At 52.0% G+C, this 21662-nt stretch overlaps 1 protein-coding gene across 1 annotated transcript in view; it reads right to left on the bottom strand.

Annotated features, from left to right (window-relative positions):
• Window positions 1-20369, bottom strand: part of LOC135326204 (olfactory receptor 14A16-like) — a 28878-nt gene extending 8509 nt beyond the window's left edge. The window contains exons 1-3 of the mRNA XM_064504054.1: window positions 20237-20369; window positions 19509-20029; window positions 23-86 (exon numbers count right to left, since the gene is read on the bottom strand). Coding sequence (XP_064360124.1) covers window positions 23-86; window positions 19509-20029; window positions 20237-20369 — 718 coding nt within the window. The remainder of the gene's footprint in view (window positions 1-22; window positions 87-19508; window positions 20030-20236) is intronic.
• Between the last annotated feature and the right edge of the window lie 1293 nt (window positions 20370-21662).

Here is a 21662-nt window from a genome sequence, read left to right as displayed (position 1 = left end):
CTGCAAACAAGGAAGAACTGACCAGGGATGGGATAATCAGTGTCAACCTTGCCTGCAGTGGCCACGAGGTAGTGGAGCTCCTGCTCCTGAGGGGAGCGAGGAGGAAGAGTAGCAGAGTCCAGACTCTGGATGTCAGAGGAGCAGACTTGGGCCTACTGGGGAGACTGGTGGAGGAATCCCATGGGAATCTGTCTGCAGGGCAAAGTAGCTCAGGAAAGCTGGCAGGTCTTTAAGGCAGCATCCTCCAAGCTCAAGAATGGCCCATACTGATACCCAGGAGAACAGGTAGACATCTCAGGAGACAGGGTGGCTAAACAGGGAACTCCTCACTGAGCTCTAGTACAAAAAGGCAGCACACAGGAATGGGCAGCAGGGAGAGGCTGCAAAGGGGGAATTCAGAAATATTGTCCAGGGAAGTGGTTAGGAAAGCCATAGCTCCTCTGGATTGATGCTTTCAAGGGATGTCAAAGGCACAAAGATGATCTGCTATTCCTTCAGAAACAGTAAAAGCATAAACAAGGAAAATGTGAGGCCACGGCTGAATGGGGCAGGGAATCTGGTATCAGCAGATGCAGATAGGTCTGGGGAACTCAATGCCTTTGCTTCAGCCTCCACCAACAAGCTCTCCCAGGCCATTGTGCTTAGAGTCAGGACTTGCAAGGAGAAAAACAAAACAGCAGTGCCTGAGGGTTGAGTCAGGTATTATCTGCAAGAACACAGGCCTACAGGATTGGATGGGCTGCAGCTAAGGGTGCTGAGAGAGCTGGCTGCTATCTAGCAAGGCCTCTCTCTATCATTTTGGAGAGCTGTGGAGACTCAGGGAGGTCCCAATGACTGGAGAAAGGCAAATGTTGCATCCATCTTCAAAAAAGGCCACAAGGACAACCTGGGGAACTACAGGCCATTCAGCCTCACTTTGGTCAGGAGAGTGTCATGGACCAAGTCTTCTCTGATCCCATTTCTAGGTAAACAAAAGAGGAGAAGGTGACAGGGAGCAGTCAGCATAGATTTACTGAGGGGAAAGGATGTGAGCCTCACCAACCTCATGCCCTTCTGTGCTAAAAGAACTGTATTTGTGGATGAACAGAGAACAGTGAATGTCAGTTAACTCAAGTTTAGGAAGGCTCTTGACACTTTCTCCCACAGTATACTTGCATACCAGTTAGTATGCAAGCTAGTCAGACAGCAGTGTGCCTGGGCAGCAAGGAATGCCAACTGCCTGAAACAGGCTGAAAGCCTCTGACAGACCTGACGTCTTTGTCCCCTATGGTTGTTGTCTCTGCCACCGAGGCCTATGAGTAGACATCAGGGCCTCACTGTCCCCTTGTTCCCTGGGGAGCCCAGGAGGTCTCATGTCATTGTCTTGCATGAATATTGCTCACCCCAACCTGCATGCTGCCCCCAGGAAGAGCCATGGAAAACACATACGGGAAAGGATGTCCCTTCCCAGGGTCTCAGTGTCCATGCTTGGACGTTTTGCTTGAAAAACACATCAAGGGTTAACATGGTGTCAGAGCCACCTGCACATTTCCTTTGCCTACCTGTAATCAGTGATTACAATTTTCTGCTCTAATCAGCCTCCAGCGAGTCTTTCTTGCTAGTGGCCCTCAGTGGGATCTATTAACACTCTACAAAAGTTTGGGATTTGCTTCTGACTTTGACTTCAACATTTTGCTCCATCTCCTCGCAATAGCTGAGGTTCATGGACTCAGCACCAAATACACCATGGGGCTCATTACAATGCCAAAAGCCCCAATGAACCACGTCTCTCCCTGTAATTCTCTTCAAGTAATGTACAGGTAATTGGTTACAGCAGTGTAGCTGAAAGACAGTGACTTCAGTTAGAACGTAGTGTAAAGGGATTCCTGCTTTTTAAGGTTTTTATGGTTAGTATTATTATCCAGCTTTCAGAATAAGTGACAGCAACATTCTCCACATGGTACAGATCCAGAGTGTCTCCTAAGGAAGTGTGGACATGCAGGAAAAGCAGTGTCCCAGACGTCAGACGCTGTATGGGCAATCTTCTTCCCCATCTCCTTAAACCTGCCATTTCTCTCATCAGCCACCTGGGACTTGCATCACTCCTGTTAAAGTCAAACCTTTCTCCACTTTAGTCTGCAAATGAATGTTACAGCTCATATGTCCCACTTCCCAGCTGCTTTCCTTAGAGAACGAGCTGCAAATAGACACAGAAGAATTTTTCTTAATTGCAAGCCAGAAGGGAAAAAAAAAAAAGGCATGCTATAGTTTCGTAAAATTAATTACACTCCTGAACTGTATGCTGAGTCCAAGCTGCCTCCAATGAGGTCCCCTTTCCACAAGGGATAGCCTGGCTAGAAATGTTTTGGGTAGATAGGAAATGCTAGATAGAAACAGAATGAAGGACTTGCCCAGAGGAACAAGTTTAAAACTCCTCACAGTGCAAATCAGCAGCGCAGTATGGGAATGAACAAAGAGTAATGGAAGGAGTTACAGTGTTACAGTGCCCAGATACTGTGCTGTAAAGGGGATGTTAGAAATTGTTAATGTAATCAGGACATGTGGAAACAGAGGAGAGAGCCATGGAGCTCCTGGGCATCCTGCACCATGCTGGGGGCTGTGCTGCTCTTGGGCATCTTGGACCAGGCTGTGTTTCTGTACAAAAGTCTGGCAAACACTCTTTGCAAGCCCCCGGAGAGGAGGGATTTTTCTGGACACTCAGACAACCCAGGCAGGACTCAGGCATGTCAAGGGAAACCCATCCCACCCACACCAAACCCACTGCTCTCAATCCTGGGACCTTCCTGGCCCCTCAGACCAGGAGCAAGAGGGGGTTTGGTAGCATGGCCACGTCCCAGACAAGCCTCTGTCAGGTCTTCAGCTCCACAACATGGCACAGCTTCAAGTGAGCTCTCTAAAGCAACACTTCCCATGGCCCTGGTGCACTGGCAAGACTTTGGGTAGACACCCAGGAGACAGGGCAGAGAAAGGGCAGAGACCTCAGGGTGCACAGCTGGGCTCACAGCATCACAGAAGGGGTGTCACAGGCTGAATAAGCAACCCAAAGAAGTAAACGAGTCCTTCCTTTTTCAGGGACTTGGAAAGCCCCATCTCTGACAGCATTCAAGGGGGATGGAGTCTCCCTTCTGCAAGAGTCACCCCTGGGACTATGCCAAGACTAGGAAGGGGAGGAAGGCTGGTTGTAGGGATGTTCTCAAGCTTCAGCAGCTGCAGCACTGGGAGCTGGTCACCTCACAAGCTTCTGAATGAGCCCAAATGAAGGTCCTGTGGCATTGCACCGCCTTCCAGGCTCTGCACTGGAGCCTGGACAGCAGCACTGTGGTGTGTGGGCATGTCCTGGGAAGCCCACAGTCAAAACTGTGGTAGATGCAGGGTGCCAGGGCTGTAAAGCTCCCCAGGAGAGCTTGGGTGGCAGCTGGGTGTCGCCTTTAAATGCGACAATCTCCCTTCCGTCTGAGACGGCACGGAGGCTCCTCCTGCCTCCGGGCCAATGAGCACTGACACCAATATGAGGATGCTACAAATGGCGTTTATTGTACGTATGCATTCGCTTATATTCCTACAAGCGTACTGCTATCGCTGCGTCATATCCTTCCTCTTTTCGTGCCATCACGAGATCTTCCGATCGCCGTTCCCTACATCTCCCCCTCCCCATGCTTTGACTATGCTATTTGCTTTAAATTGCCGTGTCGCGGGTTAAGCGTTCATAATGTGGGTGTGGGTGGGACCACCCCTTTTCTAGCAGTTGTCTTACCAAGCATCTAAACACTAGTTTACATGCTAATATGCCTAGCACGAGCATCAGCAGCAGGCGCAACCCTTCTATTAGTAACTGCCTGGCCCATGGTCCTAGCCCAAGCCAATTACCACTACTGAACCCAGAAGGTCAAGCTCTTGCGGGTCCCAGGGCAATGATGCATTCAGCGTGTTCAAGCAGTTACTAATATTGCTTGTGTTTGTGCAATGCTCTCTCAGCTTTGGTAGGTCTACGGTCAAATTCAATGGGACCCCTATTAAGCATGTCTTAAAAGGCTGCCCCGCACCCGCCAGCGTCAGGCAAAATTGCTTATTTCCTGTCCGGTTTGCCCAGGTGAGCCATAGATTGTTACTACCCCATTTCGCTAACGTTGGTTCGCCTTTCACCCCTTGGAGTCCCAGTCCCAGCATCGCTACGAGGAGAGCTACTTGGGTTGCTCCCCCTGCCATCTTCTCGGGTTTTCTGGTTACACGTTCTTCTTGTGGTTTCACGCGCCTTTTCTCATCTGTTCTTCTTCTCCTGTCTGCTGTCTTTGCTGCTAGAAGGGATCATCGGCCATTCAGGGTGGTCCTCCCCTGCAATAAAGCTCAGACATTCATTAATTCACCTGACTCTCTGCTTCCTGTCTTGTCCTTGCCCTGAGGTCTGGGCGCACCCACTTTGCAGGGACCCATCTTACCACTTCTCCCTGCCTGACTGCTGCATACCCTCGTCCTTGGGTTACCAGCTGCCACCCCTCTTCCCATTCCCCTTTTTCCGGGATTCGGACCTTTACGTCTGGTCCCTCGTGCATCGCTCGGACAGCCCAATGCTTTTCCGCTGGCGTCTTGTTCTCCTCCCCCCTGATGAACTGGTTCAGACCGAATAAGGCCCGCATAATTATTTCTGATTGTTTGTGCGCGGGGATTCTTTGTGTATATCCTTCCCCCTCCCCAAGAATCTTGATCCTTTGCTTTAAAGTGTGGTTTGCTCGCTCGACGATGGCCTGACCTGTGCCATTATAGGCAATACCGTGCACTAGCTTAATTCCCCACCGTACGGCCCATTCTCTCGTGCTTTGCGCTGTGAAACACGTGCCGTTGTCTGTTTTAATAGTTTCTGGGGCACCCAGCCAGGCCATTGCCGTGTGCCAATGCAACTGTGCCGCCCGCGCTGTGACTCGTTTATGTTGGGTCGCAACGATGATACCGCTGTGTGTGTCCACTGTGACAGCCAGCCAGGGCCGTGGTCGAAGTCGCTGGCATATTGTGAAGTCCGTTTGCCATATTTGGTTTCCTTTCAGCCCCCTGGGGTTGATGCCGGCGCCCCACAGGGGTTTTTTTTGGCAATACGGGCAAGCCGCAACCACTTCACGAGCCGTGGTGAGGGGGGATGTTGCAGCTTTTTGCCAGTGCTTTTGCACCAACATGGAGAAGGTCATGCACCTGCCTTGCCTCTGCGACTGTCCACACACCTTTGGCCGCTTGATCGGCTTTATTGTTGCCTTCTTGGTACACTCCTTGGATTGCCTCATGACTCCGAACATGAATAACGGAGGCAGTGGCCCGCCGCTGTTGTAGGGCTTTTTCTAGCATTAGCGCAATGGGCGACCCGGCCCATCCGGGATACAACATGTTGTGTAACAATTTAAAGACGAACATGGAGTCTGTCACTACATTCAAATGCTCTTCTGGCCACATTTGCAATGCCTGCGCCACAGCTCGGGCCTCTAGATGCTGTATGCTACTGTCCGGCTCGCTGATCTTCACTCGGTGCCATTGGGCCTTTTGATCTTGCCACACAACGACCGCTGCCCTGGTCACCGATGACGCGTCGGTGAACACTGTGCGCCCTGGTGCAGGTCGCTGTAGCACTCGGGCTTTCAGATGGGGCCGAAGGACGGAGAGGTGTGTATACATCTCCAGCACAGGCGATAATCTGATTGTTCCTGGGAATCCTTCTAAAGCTATTGCTATACTATCTTGTTTCTGGACCACGCTGTCCCATTGACTCCTTTTTACCGGCAGGTAAATAGACTCAGGCTCCTTCGCGAAGTGCCGAACGGTGGCAGTCCTTCCCTTCTGTATCATCTGTGCCAACGCTGTTACGATTGTGACGTATGCCGTACTTATTTGGTTCGACACTATCCACCATACGACTTCCGGACGCTCCGGCGCCCCTTGTCCTAGAACGCCTATGGCTCCTGTTCTTGTAACTGCCACGTACAGATTGATTGGTCTGGCCGGGTCGTATCTCGTTACTCCGCCCTTTGCCATGAGATCTTCTATTTTTCGGAGGGCTTCTAACGCGTTCGGTGTCATCTGCCTCGGTTCCCATGGTTTGTGGCCCTTGAGCAACTCGAACAGTGGCTCCATCCACTCCTTGGGAATACCTATCAGCCCTCGCAGCCATTGGAGAGCTCCAACCAATTGCTGTACATCATGCAACGTCCGTATCTCTCTATTGAGCTTTATCGGCTGTGGGACCACAGCTCTGGGGAGGATGGTGGTTCCCAGATAGTCGACAGATTCTCCCCTTTGCGTCTTCGCTTTCTGGACGTACAATCCCGCTTCATTTAGGCAGTTAATTACTGCCTGTTCTGCCTGATCGGTTTCTTGCTGGGTCTCTGCAGCTATTAGGAGGTCGTCCATGTAATGGATGATAAGCGCGCGCGGGAGCTGCGCTCTTACTGGCTGCAATACCTTAGCCACTGCCGCCTGACAAATCGTAGGTGAATTTTTCATGCCCTGCGGGAGGACGGTCCATTGATATCGCGCTGCTGGCTCCTGCAGATTCTCTGAGGGCAGTGTGAAGGCAAATCGAGCTTTGTCCTGACAGGCTAATGGTACAGAGAAAAAGCAATCTTGGATATCCATCACCACCACTGGCCAATTCTTTGGTATTGCTGATGGTAGTGGCAACCCCGGCTGGAGGGCACCCATCGCTTCCATCTGCTGATTTACCGCTCGTAGGTCGTGCAGTAATCGAAATTCAGACTTGTCCTTTTTGTGTATCACAAATATAGGAGTGTTCCAGGGACTGTGGCTTTCCTCCAGGTGTCCCTGCTCTAGTTCTCTACTTACTATTTGTCAGGCAGCCGCCAATTTGTCCCCTGTCAATGGCCACTGCTCTACCCACACAGGCTCATTGGAGCACCATGTCAGCGGGACAGCGAAATGAGCCCCGAGGAGGTAGGCAGTGGCCCTTACCCTAAATTTGTCAGGTGGAAGCCGCTTTGCAATAAGGCATCTCGCCCTAACAATGGTTCCCCTATGGCAGTTATGTACGGCCGCACACGGATGATCTGAGCAGGCCTATCCGGGTCCTCCAATACAATTGTGATATCGGCTTCAGAAATCATAGCCTCCGCCCTGCCTCCCACTCCATCTAACGAGCTTGCCACTTTTGCTGGCCAACTCGATGGCCACAACCACGAGGGCACACATGTAACATCTGCCCCGGTATCTAGCATCATTATTAAGGGGATGCTAGGAGGACCCGCCCCTGGTGGGCCTATCAGATGCGCTTTCACTCGGGGTCTCTTCTCACACCCTAAGACCAGGGCCACACGGGGTTTCCCTTCGGAGTTTGGTCGCTGGAGCTGTCCATCAGCGGTGTGTTGTTGTTGACAGGGGCTACTTGAGGCCGGCTCACCGGGGAGGGGTGGCCCCCTAGTTGCCCTCCCCGCTTCTCGTTTCCCGACCGCCGACAATCTCGTGCTCTGTGTCCTGGTTTTCCACAGGCCCAGCATGTAAGGCTCCCCATACCCCCTGTTGGGCGCGCGTAACTTCCCTTATTCGTGCACTGTGCTCTCAAATGGCCCATTTGCCCGCAGCCAAAGCATGGGCCTCCTTTTGGACCTCCTCTAGCTCTAACCTCCGGCATTGCCATAACTGCTGCAGCAATCTGTAGGGCTGTGGTCTTGTCCCGGTGTTCTAATATGTACTTGATCGTCTGCCCTAGACTTGCTCCCTTAGGCGCTGTTCTTAGGATTTCTTTTGTCAACTCGTTGCCCTGTTGTTTGCTACATTCCAACATCACCGCTCCTTTTGCAGCGTCTGGTAAAGATGCAAGTTCTACCAAGTTCTACTGCTGCCTGTAGCCTGTCACAAAACTTGTGACTTTCCTCCCCTTTTTTCCTCCCGCCTCTGACTGCAGCGGGGAACTCCGCCCTAGTTGCTGCATCTTCGTCGTTATTCCTTTTAAGGGGTCAGAGTCAGAGTCTGTGCCTGAGTCTTCAGTCCCCTCCTTCCGCAATGCTGGTCGACGCCCACTCCTCTCTCGGCCAGCGCCATCTTTCCCCGGGTGCGGCACCCTCGGTCTTTCCCCTGCTTCTGGTCTTTCCCCTGCTTCTTCTCTTCTTTCGTCCTCCCACTGCACCCGAATCATGGCCCCCGGCAGCCAGTCTCGGGGATCATCCACTATAAGCGGTCTTTCCTTTTCTTCTGCCTCCTCCACTTTCACCTTGCTTTCTTCTCCTCTACCCGCCTCTGGCTTTTTCATATCTCGGTCTCCACAAAGGTCTCCTGGTTCTCCTGGTTCTCCTGGTTCTCCCCCTTCCATCGCCCTCATCTCTTTCCACGGATACCGCGGCGGTGGCGGAGAAGAGGGCATTATTGGGTAAGCCTCTGGAGTTTCTGCCTCCCCCTCTCCCCGCTCTGGTTCTTGATAAACCGCCTCCTCCTTTATGTCTGTTTCCACATTCTCCGTTCTCACTTCATCCCCTACTATCGTCTCTCCCTCTATCACCTCCGTTCGCTCCTCTGCGTTTGCTGCTGTCTGTGTCGCCATTTCCGCGGACATGTGCAGCGCCGCGTGGGCAGCCTGCCAGGTCTCAAGCTCCTCCCTAGTCCTTTGTAAAATGATCGTTATGTCTCCCCACGTCTTAAGCCCTGCGGCCTTCTTAGTGGCCGTAGCTCTCTGAGCAAGCGCTCGAGTGCACTTCTCCCAGTTAGAAGGGGAAAAAATGTCCCCTGTTCTAACTATCGCTCCATCTTTCAGGAGCCGCCCGACGCAGTTCGCAACTGCATCCACTCTCATAGAGAGCACCCATTCCCGGGCACCCACACGTACAACCTTAAGTACCGCGTCCATGATCCGGATCCTCTCGACCGCCTGCGGTCCGCCGTCTCAGCTATCACGTTGGGGTCACCACTTGTCGCCTTCTGATGCGACAATCTCCCGTCCGCCTGAGACGGCACGGAGGCTCCCCCTGCCTCCGGGCCAATGAGCACTGACACCAATATGAGGATGCTACAAATGGCGTTTATTGTACGTATGCATTCGCTTATATACCTACAAGCATACTGCTATCTCTACGTCATATCCTTCCTCTTCCTTCCTCTTTCCGTGCCATCGCGAGATCTTCCGATCGCCGTTCCCTACAAGCATGAGAAGGAGAAAAAGCCACAGACAGCAGCTCATGGGGTTTGGATGTCACATTAGGAAAAGAAAATGTCACTCCTAAGGTAGTGCTGTGGTGCTATAGGATACACAGAGGGAGTCTGTGTTCAGCCCCTGGCCTTGTGTGTCAAGGAGAAGCAAGTGAGGACAGGAAGACATCAGGAGAGGTCGGGAGATCCCAGGGTGAGAGCAAGGTGGGGAAGCAGGTTGGGTGTCTACAGTACACAGGGAAACAGGAACAGGTGTGGGAAAGCATAGCACAGCCTGAGGTGGAGATGGCCAAAGGCACTGCCAGGGCTGAAAGCTCTCAATACAACGAGGTCTTTGTCCTCTTGGCTATGGCTGGTGTCTCTGCCATCCTGGCCCACGAGAAGACAACATTCCTTAAAGCACAGTGGCCTTGCTGCCTCCTTGTCCCCTGGGAGCCCAGCAGGTGCTGTGTCATGGTCCTGCACTCGGCGTTGCACACCCCCACCCGCACACTGCCCCCAGGAAGAGCCCTGAGCAATGCAGGATGGAAAGCATGACCCTACGCAGGGGCTGGCTGTCAGTGCCTGGCTGCTCTGCCTGATAACACACATCAAGGTTGACTTGGCATCACAGCCACCTGCACATTGCCTTTGCCTACCTGCAATCAGGGCCTCCAACTTTCTGCTCTAATCAGCCCCTGGGGAGGCTTTGTTGGTAATGGCCCTCAGTGGGACCTGTTAACGCTCCAAGAAACTTGGGATTTGCTTCTGACTTTAACTTCTTGAGAGGTTTCTTCAGTTTCTTCTCAGCATCTGCAGTTCACGGGCTCAGCACCAAATACACTCAAGGGGTCATTAAAATGCCCAAAGCCCTAAGGGACCATGCCTCCTTGCATAATTTGCTTCAGTTCTTCAAGTCTTGTGTGGCCAATTAGAAAGTTTTCAGGAGTGTACTGAGATTAGGCAGATTTCAATGAGCACCTGAAAACAAAAATGTCTGCTTCTGAAGCTTTCTTTATTCTTTGGTTTTCAGAATAAGCAATTCTCCAATTCACACTGACCCACGGTGTCTCCTAATGGAGTCTGGGCATGTAGGTCAAGCAGTATTTTTGATAGGAGACATGTATGGACAACCTTCCTCCCCAGCTCCCCAGTTCTGTCAGTTCCCTCATCAGCCACTGGGGACTGAGATCACTCTGGTTAAAATCTAACCCTTCTCCTCTCAAGTCTGTAGCTGAAGGTTACAGCTCATGTGCGCCAATTCCCACCTGCTTTCCTTAGAGAACTAACTGCAAGCACACATAGAGATGTTTTTCTTAATAGCAAACAAACCAAAATAAAATTCGAAACAGTTTAATAAAAGATAAAAGACACTCCTCAACTCTATGTAAAGTCCAAGCTGCCTCCAGTGAGTTCCACTGCCCACAAGACATAACCTTCCTTGAAATGTTCTCGACAGATAGATAGGAAAGGATAGACGAGAAGCAGAACAAAGGAGCTGGCTAAAGAGACAGTGAGACTACTGAAAGACAAGGCAAGCTTCAGACTCCCAGAAGCTCAAAGCAGCAACTGGAGAGTTGAGAGGTATCTGAATGATAAAGAGCAAGGGGAGGAGGAAAACTGTGAAACTAAGGAAAGTGTGTATGTCCAAAGAGTCTGATGTGAAGATGCCTTTAGAAATGATCAAGTTAATCAGGCCACGTGGAAATATGTGAGAGATCACTGAGATTGCATCCACAGTCAAAGAGACAGAGCAGTGGAAACACAAGGTCAGGGGCAGATCAGTATTTCTTCTCCCACGTCTTCTTCCCTCTTCTTCCATTATTTCATCACATGAAAACACTGACATTAAAATTAGCCAATCATTTGAGCTGATGAAAGTGGACTCCTATTTTTTTAATGGTGAAAACAGTTCTTCACCTTTTCAGGCCGAGCCCAGGTGTCCAACCACAAGCACCCAGCGGCACTTGGAGAGGCCCCGGTGTCTCTGAGGCACCTGCCTGGGCCTGGCAGCTCTCACAGGGGACCTGCGGGAGACCGGAGCCCCTGGGAGTTACAGATGGAGGCTGGGCAGAGGGGACCAGGGCAGCTGCAATGGCACCACATGTCCATGGCCCTGTGACTGCATCCCACCCCAGCTCTGAAAATCACTTTCCCTTTCAAAAAAAGAAAAAAAGAAAAGATTCTCCCCAAAAGACCAGCGTATCAAAAAAGAACCAAAGAAAACAAGATAATAAGAAAAAGAAAAAAATAAGAATGCAAAGAAGTTTCAAAAGCTGAAAAGTGTATCAAAACATATGTTTTCCTTGAGATAATTTATCCACTTTCTTTCTTGTTTCATTTTTATTGACAGTTTCTAAAGATTTCTTTTATAATAAGGTCTACACTACTAAAAATACTATTGTTGTGTCTTGCATGAGTCCAGTGCCCCACAAACCACTTCCTGCCCAGGATCATTCTTGCTGCTCCTTGCTCTTTGCACACAGCGAGTCGCACCATGAGGTGTCGTGAGCTCACAACTGATAGAGGAAAGCAGGCTGATCAGCTTCAATAAAATGTTCTATTTATTGATGGCCTAATTTGCACCAATCTCAACGTACCTGTGTTACAGTGACATCTTAAAGAAGTCCCTACACATCTAGCCACTCTCCCTTCTCATTCCTTGCGTGGTCATGAAGTGCGACTCCATTTTAGGCGACAACAGGGATGGGAATTAGCTCACTCGATGCCAGACACCTTCAGCACATGTCTCTGGCTAATCCAGTTGTCTGGACTGCCCTTTCTAGTCGATGGAAATAGACCTCCCACTGAGAGGTCTGGAGATGCTTCTCTTGGTGACCAGCCAATGCTCCAGGAAGGTTCTCATGGTTCCTGGGTCACATTTCCCAGCATCACACAGGAACACAGCTACACAGGGCATCTCAGGCAGCAGTGGCCTCTGTATGTGTCTATAAGAGCCTTTATGTAAAGCTCTTGTCACTGCTGAAATCTATACAAAAAAAAGCTCTATGCAAGAACTGAAAAAAAATCTTTGTTTTCAGAACTTCAAATATTCTTTAGCAATTCTAATGACTATTTTCTTTTTTTTTTTGGATTGGCAGCCCCATATGAATGCACGACAGAAATTATTCTATGTGAGTTCGCATGTTTATATATATGTATATGTTCTTGATACACTTCCTGGCAACACTCTCAATGGAGAAACTTTGTTCTGAGAAACTACTGTATTCAAATGGACATGTGTCCTCTCCCTTCCTTTGCCTCTCTTCCTCTGCCAAGTCTCTCTTTACAGAGGCCTCATGGCCCCTCTGCCCACCACGGAAGTCTCCTGGGGGATCCTGCCAAGCAGATCCTGAATGAGCTGAAACACCTACCAGAATGTCACCCAGACTGCTGTGTCCTCTTCTCCTTCCTACAAGGTCTCCACTGGCTCATCACCTGCTCCAAGGCAAAGCCCTGTGCACTCCAGCCACCCCTTTGCACAGAGCACATCTGCACCTCCTCGCTGTCCCAGCCTGCCTTCCCCAGGAGCCCAGTTTCATGAGGACAAGAAGAGAATCACACCACCTCTCATCCCATCAGAGATGATATACAGGCAGGAGGATGGGGAGAGGCAGGCAAAGGGGACATGGCTGCAGTGCTGTTTGTGAGGTCACTTCCACTGCAGCTGCCTGATTGGCCCTCAGCAGATGTGCTGGCCAGCAGGCTTGGGGATGTCACCCAGTGCCTCAGAGAGCCCACCCAGCAGCAATGACAGCCCTGGGGAGGGGAGGGGGTGATGCAGGTGACAGGGACCCATCTGGGTGCTGATTGTGAGGGCACTTCTGTTGCGGCCACCCCACAAGCCCACAGCCGCAGGCAGGCAGGCAGGGCTCACGGCCACCCTGCTCAGGACTCGCCCCTCTGCAGCGGACCTGCCACTGAGCAGTGCACAGCTCCTCGCCTAGATCTCCTCCGAGCCCAGGGTGCTGCCCCTGTGGCCCAGACACACTGTTGACATTATCTGAAGGCTTCCTTTGGCACCTCAACCTTCCCAAAGCAGCACATGATGTATTATTACCAGCCAGAGGGGTATTTTATACTGTGCTACCAAAAAGGAACCATCTTGCAAGCTCCAATGTGCAGTTTGATAATGGGTGGGTAAGCTGAACTGTGCAAGGCCTGCTGGGACAGCCCTGCACCACTCCAAAAGCATCTGACCCTCACTTGCTTTTATGCACACCTCAACCCCAAGAAGGCACCTTTGTCCAAATTAGACTCAGATCCACATTTGGGATTTCATCTCACAGGGAGATCACTTGCAAAAAATAGTCCACGAATAACCTAAGACCCAGGCTGTGCCCGAGCTGATTGGGCAGGAGGTTCGGAAACTGCAGGCCTCAACCAGCTCAGTGACATGCTGCAAAATGTGCTCAGCTGAGCTGGACACCTGATCTGTCAGGTCAGAAATGACTCCCCTAGAGCAGACAGGAGCATGTGGAAGGGTGAGGAACATAATTCTGAGGGGATGTGCAAGTTATTTGCACAAAACAACTTCAGCTTTGCAACATGATTCTCAGCTATGACCCCTGAAGTATTTCCTGCAGACTTGCAGGCAAGTGCTTGAGCATCACGACTCACTGCAGTCACTGTGCATCTGGGAGAACTGGTTTTAAAGGCGTATTATTTTCTGGAGAAATACTTTGTCTTTGGAAGCTTCCTTATTTTGGCTATTTAAAAAGCTAATAATTGTGGCACTGCCACGTGAAAGAGTGCCTCTGAGTGCTCCACTGTGGCAAGATCATTTCCTTGTGAACTGTGTGGGTGAAAAAAGTCCCACATGATCTAAACTGCTCTGAGGCCTCCTGCTAGATGTCAGCCCCTGGATGTCCCATGTCAGAGCCCAGGGCAGTGCGCAGGGTGCAAGGTGCAGCAGAGAGCCCCAAAGCAGCGAGGCCTTCAGCAAGAAGAGCTCAAGATCCTCTCTATAGTTCAGTGGATTGGAGGGGAGTTACTCAAATGGTTAAGTAAGGGCCAATTGGGAGATAATACTGCATTATTAGCAAAGAGTTTCTAGGGTCCTGCCACATGAGAAGAAAAGAGTGTCTGCACCAATTAGCTATATGGGCAGTATCTCCCCATAGCCTTTGCAAATAGGAGGGAGAGGCAACTGCTATGCCTCTCGCCTAAAAAACCTTGTGGTTGGACAGATCCCAGAAGTGTTAACTTTAAAAATCTCCAACAAGGAACCCTTTCTGAAAGATGACCTCTTATACTCCAAATACTCTAAGCTCCATATTTCTAGGTATTTCACAGTCTATGTGGCATATCTGGCTGCAGATCCTGGCAAGAGCTGAGGAAACTCAAGGCCTGAACCTCAGTGCACAGAAGGCAGCAGGCTGCCAGCATCCCTGGCTCTCGCCACCAGGGCAGCCTGGGCCCTGCGAGCCAAGTCACCTCCTCACCTCCAAGGGCTCCCCAGCTCCCCAGCCTGGCGGCACTCCCCACGCACAGCACTGCTCTCTCCAGACACTTCCTCCCGCACAGAGCAGCACCAAGACACTGGGGCCACCACTCGTTCCCACCACAGGACACCCCACCACTGTGACACACCGCACCACCTGCCCCTCGCCTCATAGAGGGTTGCCAGCCAACACACGCCTCTGCATCAGAGACATACAGGGGACAGGACTAGACGTGGCAGCAGCTAGGAGACCCACAAGGGCACCAAAACACACAAAGGCCAAGTTTATATCCCTTCACTTCCATTCCTCCAAGGTCTTGGGACAGGGAATTCCTCTGGACATTCATCTCCTGCTAGACCCTTTGCAGCCATTTGATAGGTGCCACACAGGCAAGTGCGGCACTCAGGATGGTGCAGCCCATAGAAGAGGGGTTTGCTCTGGGGTGCTCCCCAAGACTTAAGGAACCCTGGGGGCACCACGGCCAGAGTCACCACACTGTGGGGTTGCTGTAGCCTAGTGGCACACCCTCCAACGACCCCATGATCACTGAACAAACCTAGTCAGCAGAGAGGAAGTGACACCACAGACTCACACCGAAGACATCTAGGTACTGTGGAACTCTCCACTGAAGGACCTGTTGATTTGCATACTGCTATTGACTGAGTACGGCTGTCTGTTGAATACGCGTACTGTTGTCAACTGAGCACTGGGTTGTCTCTTGGTATGCCTGTTGGTATTGACTGGGGCCATACAGCTGTTGTGTAACCGTGGTCTGGCATTGTTTGACTGGATAACGAACCAAACCCAGGAAGGATAAGAGAGTAAGCCACATGCCTCTGTGGGGACTCGGACTCACCGTCAGCTGGCCTGCGGACCCGACCACCCACCCATCAGTGGGGATGACCCTGAGGCCAACTGCCAGGGAGGACATGAATCATCCTGGCACAGCTGGAGTGTGGTGAGAACATTCTGGGGAAAACTGTTACCGGAGAGGTGGCCGCATAAGGACAAGGAAAAAGTGAGAATGGTCATTATACCATGCATCTGTTAAAGAACGGTGAATTGAAATTGTCTGGAGATAGCTGCTTAGCACAACTTATATAAAACTTGCTTAGCATGAGGAGCTAAATTTGCTGAAGCCTTAGGCCGCAGGTGGGAAAAGTAATGAATCTTTACCTAGTTTAGTAAAAAATAGTGCCTCAGAGCTCGTTCAGGCTGGGAAAATAAGGAAGCCACACACAGTCTGTGCTCCTGTGTTACCCACTCCGAAAGGGAAGACATCAAAACAATTGAAAAATAAGACCTTGGGAGACAACCACCAGACCCAACAAAAACAGAGGTACAACCATCATCAGAGACCGCAAAAAACAAGAATAAGGAGAAAAACAGCTTACCTAAGAATGATGATGAGACCCAATGAGGAGCAGGAGACCCCAGACCAAAAAAATTACTATTGGTCTAACTACCGCGTGAGGGGTGGGAAATGTAAGTTGAAAAAACTATAATTGCCCAGGATTTGTTTACGTCAGGGGCCCTCTTAGGAGGCACCCAGCTCGAGCTGTAATTACTGCACGCATGTGATTAAAATGTAATTTGTTTGGATTTGCCTCTGAACTTTACTTGTGGGAACCTAGGGTCGAGCCCTGTTATGGTGGCCGATAAGCCTAATTTCAATAACAGATTAGAGCAGAAAGTTGGAGGCCCTGATTGCAGGCAGGCAAAGGCAATGTGCAGGTGGTTGTGATGCCAAATCAACCTGGATGTGTGTTATCAAGCAGAGCAGCCAGGCACTGACAGCCAGCCCCTGGGCAGGGTGATCCTTTCCATCATGCATTGCTCAGGGCTCTTCCTGGGGGCAGTGTGAGGGTTGGGGTGTGCAACGCCAAGTGCAGGGCAATGATAAAGCACCTCCTGGGCTCCCTGGGGATGAGGAGGCAGCAAGGCCACAGTGCTTTCAGGAAATGGTGTCTTCTCAGAGGCCTTGGTGGCAGAGACACCAGCCATCGCAAAGAGGACAAAGACCTCAGTTCTGTTGGGAGCTTTTACCCCTGGCAGTGTCCTTGGCCACCTCCACCACAGCCTGTCCTACACTGTCCCACACCTGTGCCTGTTTCCCTGCAGACTGTAGACACCCAACCTGCTTCCCCACCTTGCTTTCACCCCGGGATGTCTCCACCTCTACTGCTGTCTTCCTGTCCTCACTTGCTTCTCCTTGAAACACAAAGCCAGCGGCTGATCACAGGCTCCCTCTGGGTGACCTCTGGCACCACAGCACTACCCTTCAAGTGACATTTCCTTTTCCTAATGTCACAGCTGAGCCCTACAAGCTGCAGCTTGTGGCTTTCCCCTTCTCTTGCTGTTTCCCACTACCAAGAAAAGCTCCATCATCTCTGAAGCCACCCTTCAAACAGTCACAGGTTCCTACTCGACTGCCCTCAGCCTCCCCTTCCCCAGGCTAAAGCAACCCAGGTCCTTCAGCCTCTCCATAAAGGCCTTGTCCTTTAGACCTCTAACCTCACCTTTGCTGACCTCCTCTGGACCCTCTCCAGTTTCTCCCCATTCCTCCAGCACAGGGCATCCCACACTGGGACACCCTATTCTAGATGTGGCCACACCAGTGCTGAGACGAGGGGGATAATAGTTCACCTTGTCTGGGTGGCCGCTCACTTCCCAATGCCACCCCGTATGCAACTGGCCTCGTTTATGGTGAGCATGCAGCACTGGCTCATGTGGCATCTCTTGCAACATCCAGGTCCTTCTCCTCAGGGTCACTCCTCTACCCGTCAAGTCCCAGCCTGTCCTCATGCACAGGCTGTTCTGCCCCCTCTTAAACAGCACCTGCCATTTCTCCTTGTACAACGCCATGAAGTTTCTGTCAGCCAAATCCCCAAGTCTTTCAAGGCCCCTCGGCTTTGTACCACTGTTCTCCACCCTTTGAGCCAGGCAGCCTCCAGCTCATTTCCCACACCCTCCATTGCTTACTCCTCCATCCCACCTCTTCCCAGTTTGGCTACAAAGACGTTATGGAAGATCTTGTCAAAGGCCTCCCTACATTTGAGGAGTGCATGCACTGCACTCCCTTGTCCACACTGCCAGTCATCCCATCACAGAAGGCAGTCAGCTTAGCCAGGCACAATTTGCCCTCAATGACTTCAAGCTGGCTGTTCCCGACCCCTTCATGTGGCTGGAACCAGCTGCAGGAAGATTTGCTTCCCAGGGACTGAGGTGACACTGACCAGCCCATCACTCCCCAGATCCTCTTTCCTGTCCTTCTTGAAGATGGCTGTAATGTTTGGCAGGCAGGAGGGGAGGGCCGGGGCCGGCAGCGGCTGTGGGGCTGTGCCAGCTCCTGCTGCATGACTGGTGCCTGCAGCGTGGAGAAGAGGGACAGAGGACGAGGCAGCACGGGGGTGGTGGCAGGTTGGCAGGGGCAGGTTGGCAGGGGCCAGTGGGGGCTGCAGCGAGGGATGGTGCCCGTGCCACCCTCCCAGCAGGACGGGGACATACAAGGAGCATGCTCTGCCTGTTGTGGTGCTCAGGGCAGCTCCCCAAGCAGCACAGCTTTGCCTGAGGGACGTCATGGTCCTCCAGCACAGCTGGAGCAAGAACAAGAGCTCGTGGGCCAGGCCAGCGTCCCCCTGGCACAGTCCCTGCGACAGCCTTCAGTGTCCCGTCCCCCCACAGCCCTCCTGCTTTGGCAGCCCCCACAGTTTCTGCACCTTGCCCAGCCCTGGCCATGTCCCACGCAGGGGTCAGCACACAGCCGTCCCCAGGGCCTGCTGGGGTCTGGGCCAGCAGAGAGGCTGCCTAGGCCTGGCTCTTCCCCTCGATACCGGCACTGAGCCCAGCAGGAATGAACTGGCCGCACAGCAAGACTCACCCATAAACCTGAGCTGTGCAGCCAGGGCTGCAAATGGCCTCCACTCTCCTGCGCCCGGCATGTCTTGCTTCCCCTCCACGAGACCTGGCTCTGCCCCACAAACCCACTGGTGTGTGTCCTCACCCAGGGAGTGCATCAGTGCTGGCCTGCCGGGCCATTCCTGGAGCCTCCCCTGTGCTCCCCGCAGGGCCCCGAGCTGGCGGTGCTGCTCTGCAGAGCGAGCGGGTTGTGGTGCCCCAGGGCCACGGGGTGACTCTGCACTGGCCATGGTGGTTGGGGTGAGAAGCAGACCCAGCTGGACGGGCATCATTGCACCTGACAACCCCCTACCAAGGGGTCTGTGGCCATGGATGATGCTCTGGGAAATCACAGGGCATTTCAAATGGCTCAGGCTGTGTTCAGGTGTGTGCCGAGATCCCGCCCAGGGTTTTCCATTGAAGGTGACATGAACCCCTCTCCAGGCTCCCTTCCCTCTGCCTGCAGGGTCCCCACTGTGGGCATCTGTCACCAGCCCTGTCATAGGGCAGACAGTCCCAGGCAGACACCGCTTGACCATTCAGCACCTCCAGGAGCACTGGGCACCCACAAGTGAGAGCTGAATGCAGCCCTCATTCCCTAACACAGCACCCCATGAGCTCATTGCCTTGAGACAATGGAGACCTCCCAGAAAGCAACAGTCCTTTTCAGGGTGAAAGCCCTTGAGTGAATTCTTGGCTCCAGTTGTGGAAGAAGAAAGCAACTTTCAAGCACAGCACTGAGGAAATCCCCTTTTATTAGAAATACACTTTTATTAGAGACAGGCCAGCTCTGACACAGTGACGGACACATTCACAGAAGGCCTCTGGGTCAGAAAGGCTGGGTTTGTGCCTCTGGAGAATTGTGAGGAATTTAAATACTTCTGTACAAGCCTGATTATCACAGATACAATGCTCAAAGCACAAGAGTTGTCTGAGATAAATCACTTACAAAGAGAGATGGGCAACTTATAGCTGCTGAACTGGTACCAGCTGAACCAGTTTCCTCAGGGCATCCTTGAGCTCCTTGTTCCTCATGCTGCAGATGAGGGGGTTCACTGCTGGAGGCACCACTGAGTACAGAACAGCCACCACCAGATCCAGAGATGGGGAGGAGAGGGAGGGGGGCTTCAGGTAGGCAAACATGACAGTGCTGAGAAACAGGGAGACCACGGCCAGGTGCGGGAGGCACATGGAAAAGGCTTTGTGCTGGCCCTGCTCAGAGGGGATCCTCAGCACAGCAGTGAAGATCTGCACGTAGGACACCACAATGAAAATGAAACATCCAAAGACTAAACAGGCACCAACCACAAGAAACCCAAGTTCCCTGAGGTAGGAGTCTGAGCAGGAGAGCTTGAGGATCTGGGGATTCTCACAGAAGAACTGGTCCAGGGCATTGCCTTGGCAGAGTGGTATTGAAAATGTGTTAGCAGTGTGCAGCACAGCATGGAGAAAACCACTGCCCCAGGCAGCTGCTGCCATTTGGACACAGGCTCTGCTGTCCATGAGGGTCCCATAGTGCAGGGGTCTGCAGATGGCAATGAAGCGGTCATAGGCCATGGCTGTGAGGAGATAAAACTCTGCTGCAAGTAAAAAGAGGTAGAAAAAGACCTGGGCAGCACATCCCGAGTAGGAAATGGCCCTGGTGTCCCACAGGGAATTGGCCATGGATTTGGGGACAGTGGTGGAGAGGGAGCCAAGGTCCAGGACAGAGAGGTTGAGGAGGAAGAAGTACATGGGGGTGTGGAGGCGGTGGTCGCAGGCTATGGCTGTGATGATGAGGCCGTTGCCCAGGAGGGCAGCCAGGTAGATGCCCAGGAAGAGCGAGAAGTGCAAGAGCTGCAGCTCTCGTGTGTCTGCAAACGCCAGGAGGAAGAACTCGTGGAGGGAGCTGCTGTTGGACATTTTGCTCTCTCCAGGCATGGGGGACTGTCCAAAGAAGAAAAGACATTGACAAGTTAGGGGAGAATCTTCAGGCAACCCCCTCCCCCAAATGTTGCCATTCTCATACAACCCCCCACATTGCCCCTCTTTACCGAGACGATCTTTGTGCAGCTGCCTTGCTTCAGCTCCACTTTGCACTGGCTGAGTGTGCTGCTCTGACGTTCACAATTATTGTCAGGTGAATTCCACCCAACATGTGGAAGAGCTTTTCAGCACTTTCACTCTGTATTATAGAGAATGAGCGTTGAGAAACAGAGTTTTAGGGATTTTTAAATGGTGTTTATTTTCTACTAGATGTCCTTGTCATCCCTGGGGATTGTTCCTCGAAGAAGAAATCCTTGGCATTTCTACTGTGAGTCTCGAGAAAAACAGATTCGCTGTCCCTATTAATCTTGCAGAGTGAAGGTTTAGGAGTCCCAGTTCCTCCCCAAACCAGGAAACTCTTTCTCTTTTTGTCTCTGCCAAAATTAGGGAGAAAACTGAAAGCACAGACACCTGAAGGAAAGCTCCTTCTCTTTCAAGTAGCCCTCCTCTTGATCTGCCTCTTGAAAAGGCTTCTCGGATATCTCCTGTGCATGAGCTAGAGCTGTGAGCAGCCCTGACCCATGCAGCACCCTCTTGGTGGGAGAACGAACCTGCCTGCTGGTGGTTGTTCCTCTCACCCAGAGCTTTGTCCTGCAGCACCGTGGGGAGCTCCCTGGGCAGGCTGAGTGCTGACCCTCACAGGCAGAAGGGAGCAGCGTGCCCTGTCCCTGTGATGCTGAGGCAGGGAATCCCTGCTCTAAAGGATCTCCTCCTCTTATGCACCAGAAGAACAGGGAGAGCAATTCTTAAAAAGCCTATCAGTCATGGGATGGGCTGGGTTCAGAAGACCCCTCCAGGAACCTCAATAATATTGCTGTACAGCCAGAGACTTACCATGCCAAGGGCTGTGAAGATTTCCCCCACAAGGAGCTCTCCTCTGTCCTCCCACTCCACACTGCCTTCCACTTCTCCCTGCCTTCTCTCATCTCCTGTCAGCAGCAGCAGGCAGTGCCCGCAGCCCTGATGCTCTTTGCAGAGGAGCTGCTCCTGCACACAGCTGTCTCTGGGCAGTGCTGCCAGGTTGCAGTGAGCTCCCTCCATCCCAGGAGCCTGGCCCTGCTCAGGAGCAGGGGCCCAGCTGAAGGCCTGAATTTCTCTGTCCCTTGTGCTCCCTCCTCCTGGGAAATGTTCCCTGAAGTAAACTAAAATAATCACCTCTTGTCCTTTGCTAAAGAGTGCAGAGAAACT

Source organism: Dromaius novaehollandiae, unplaced genomic scaffold (assembly GCF_036370855.1).
Source record: "Dromaius novaehollandiae isolate bDroNov1 unplaced genomic scaffold, bDroNov1.hap1 HAP1_SCAFFOLD_37, whole genome shotgun sequence".
Lineage (NCBI taxonomy): Eukaryota > Metazoa > Chordata > Aves > Casuariiformes > Dromaiidae > Dromaius > Dromaius novaehollandiae.
The sequence above is the reverse complement of the archived record's forward strand: the minus strand, read 5'-3'. Positions and strand labels throughout refer to the sequence as shown.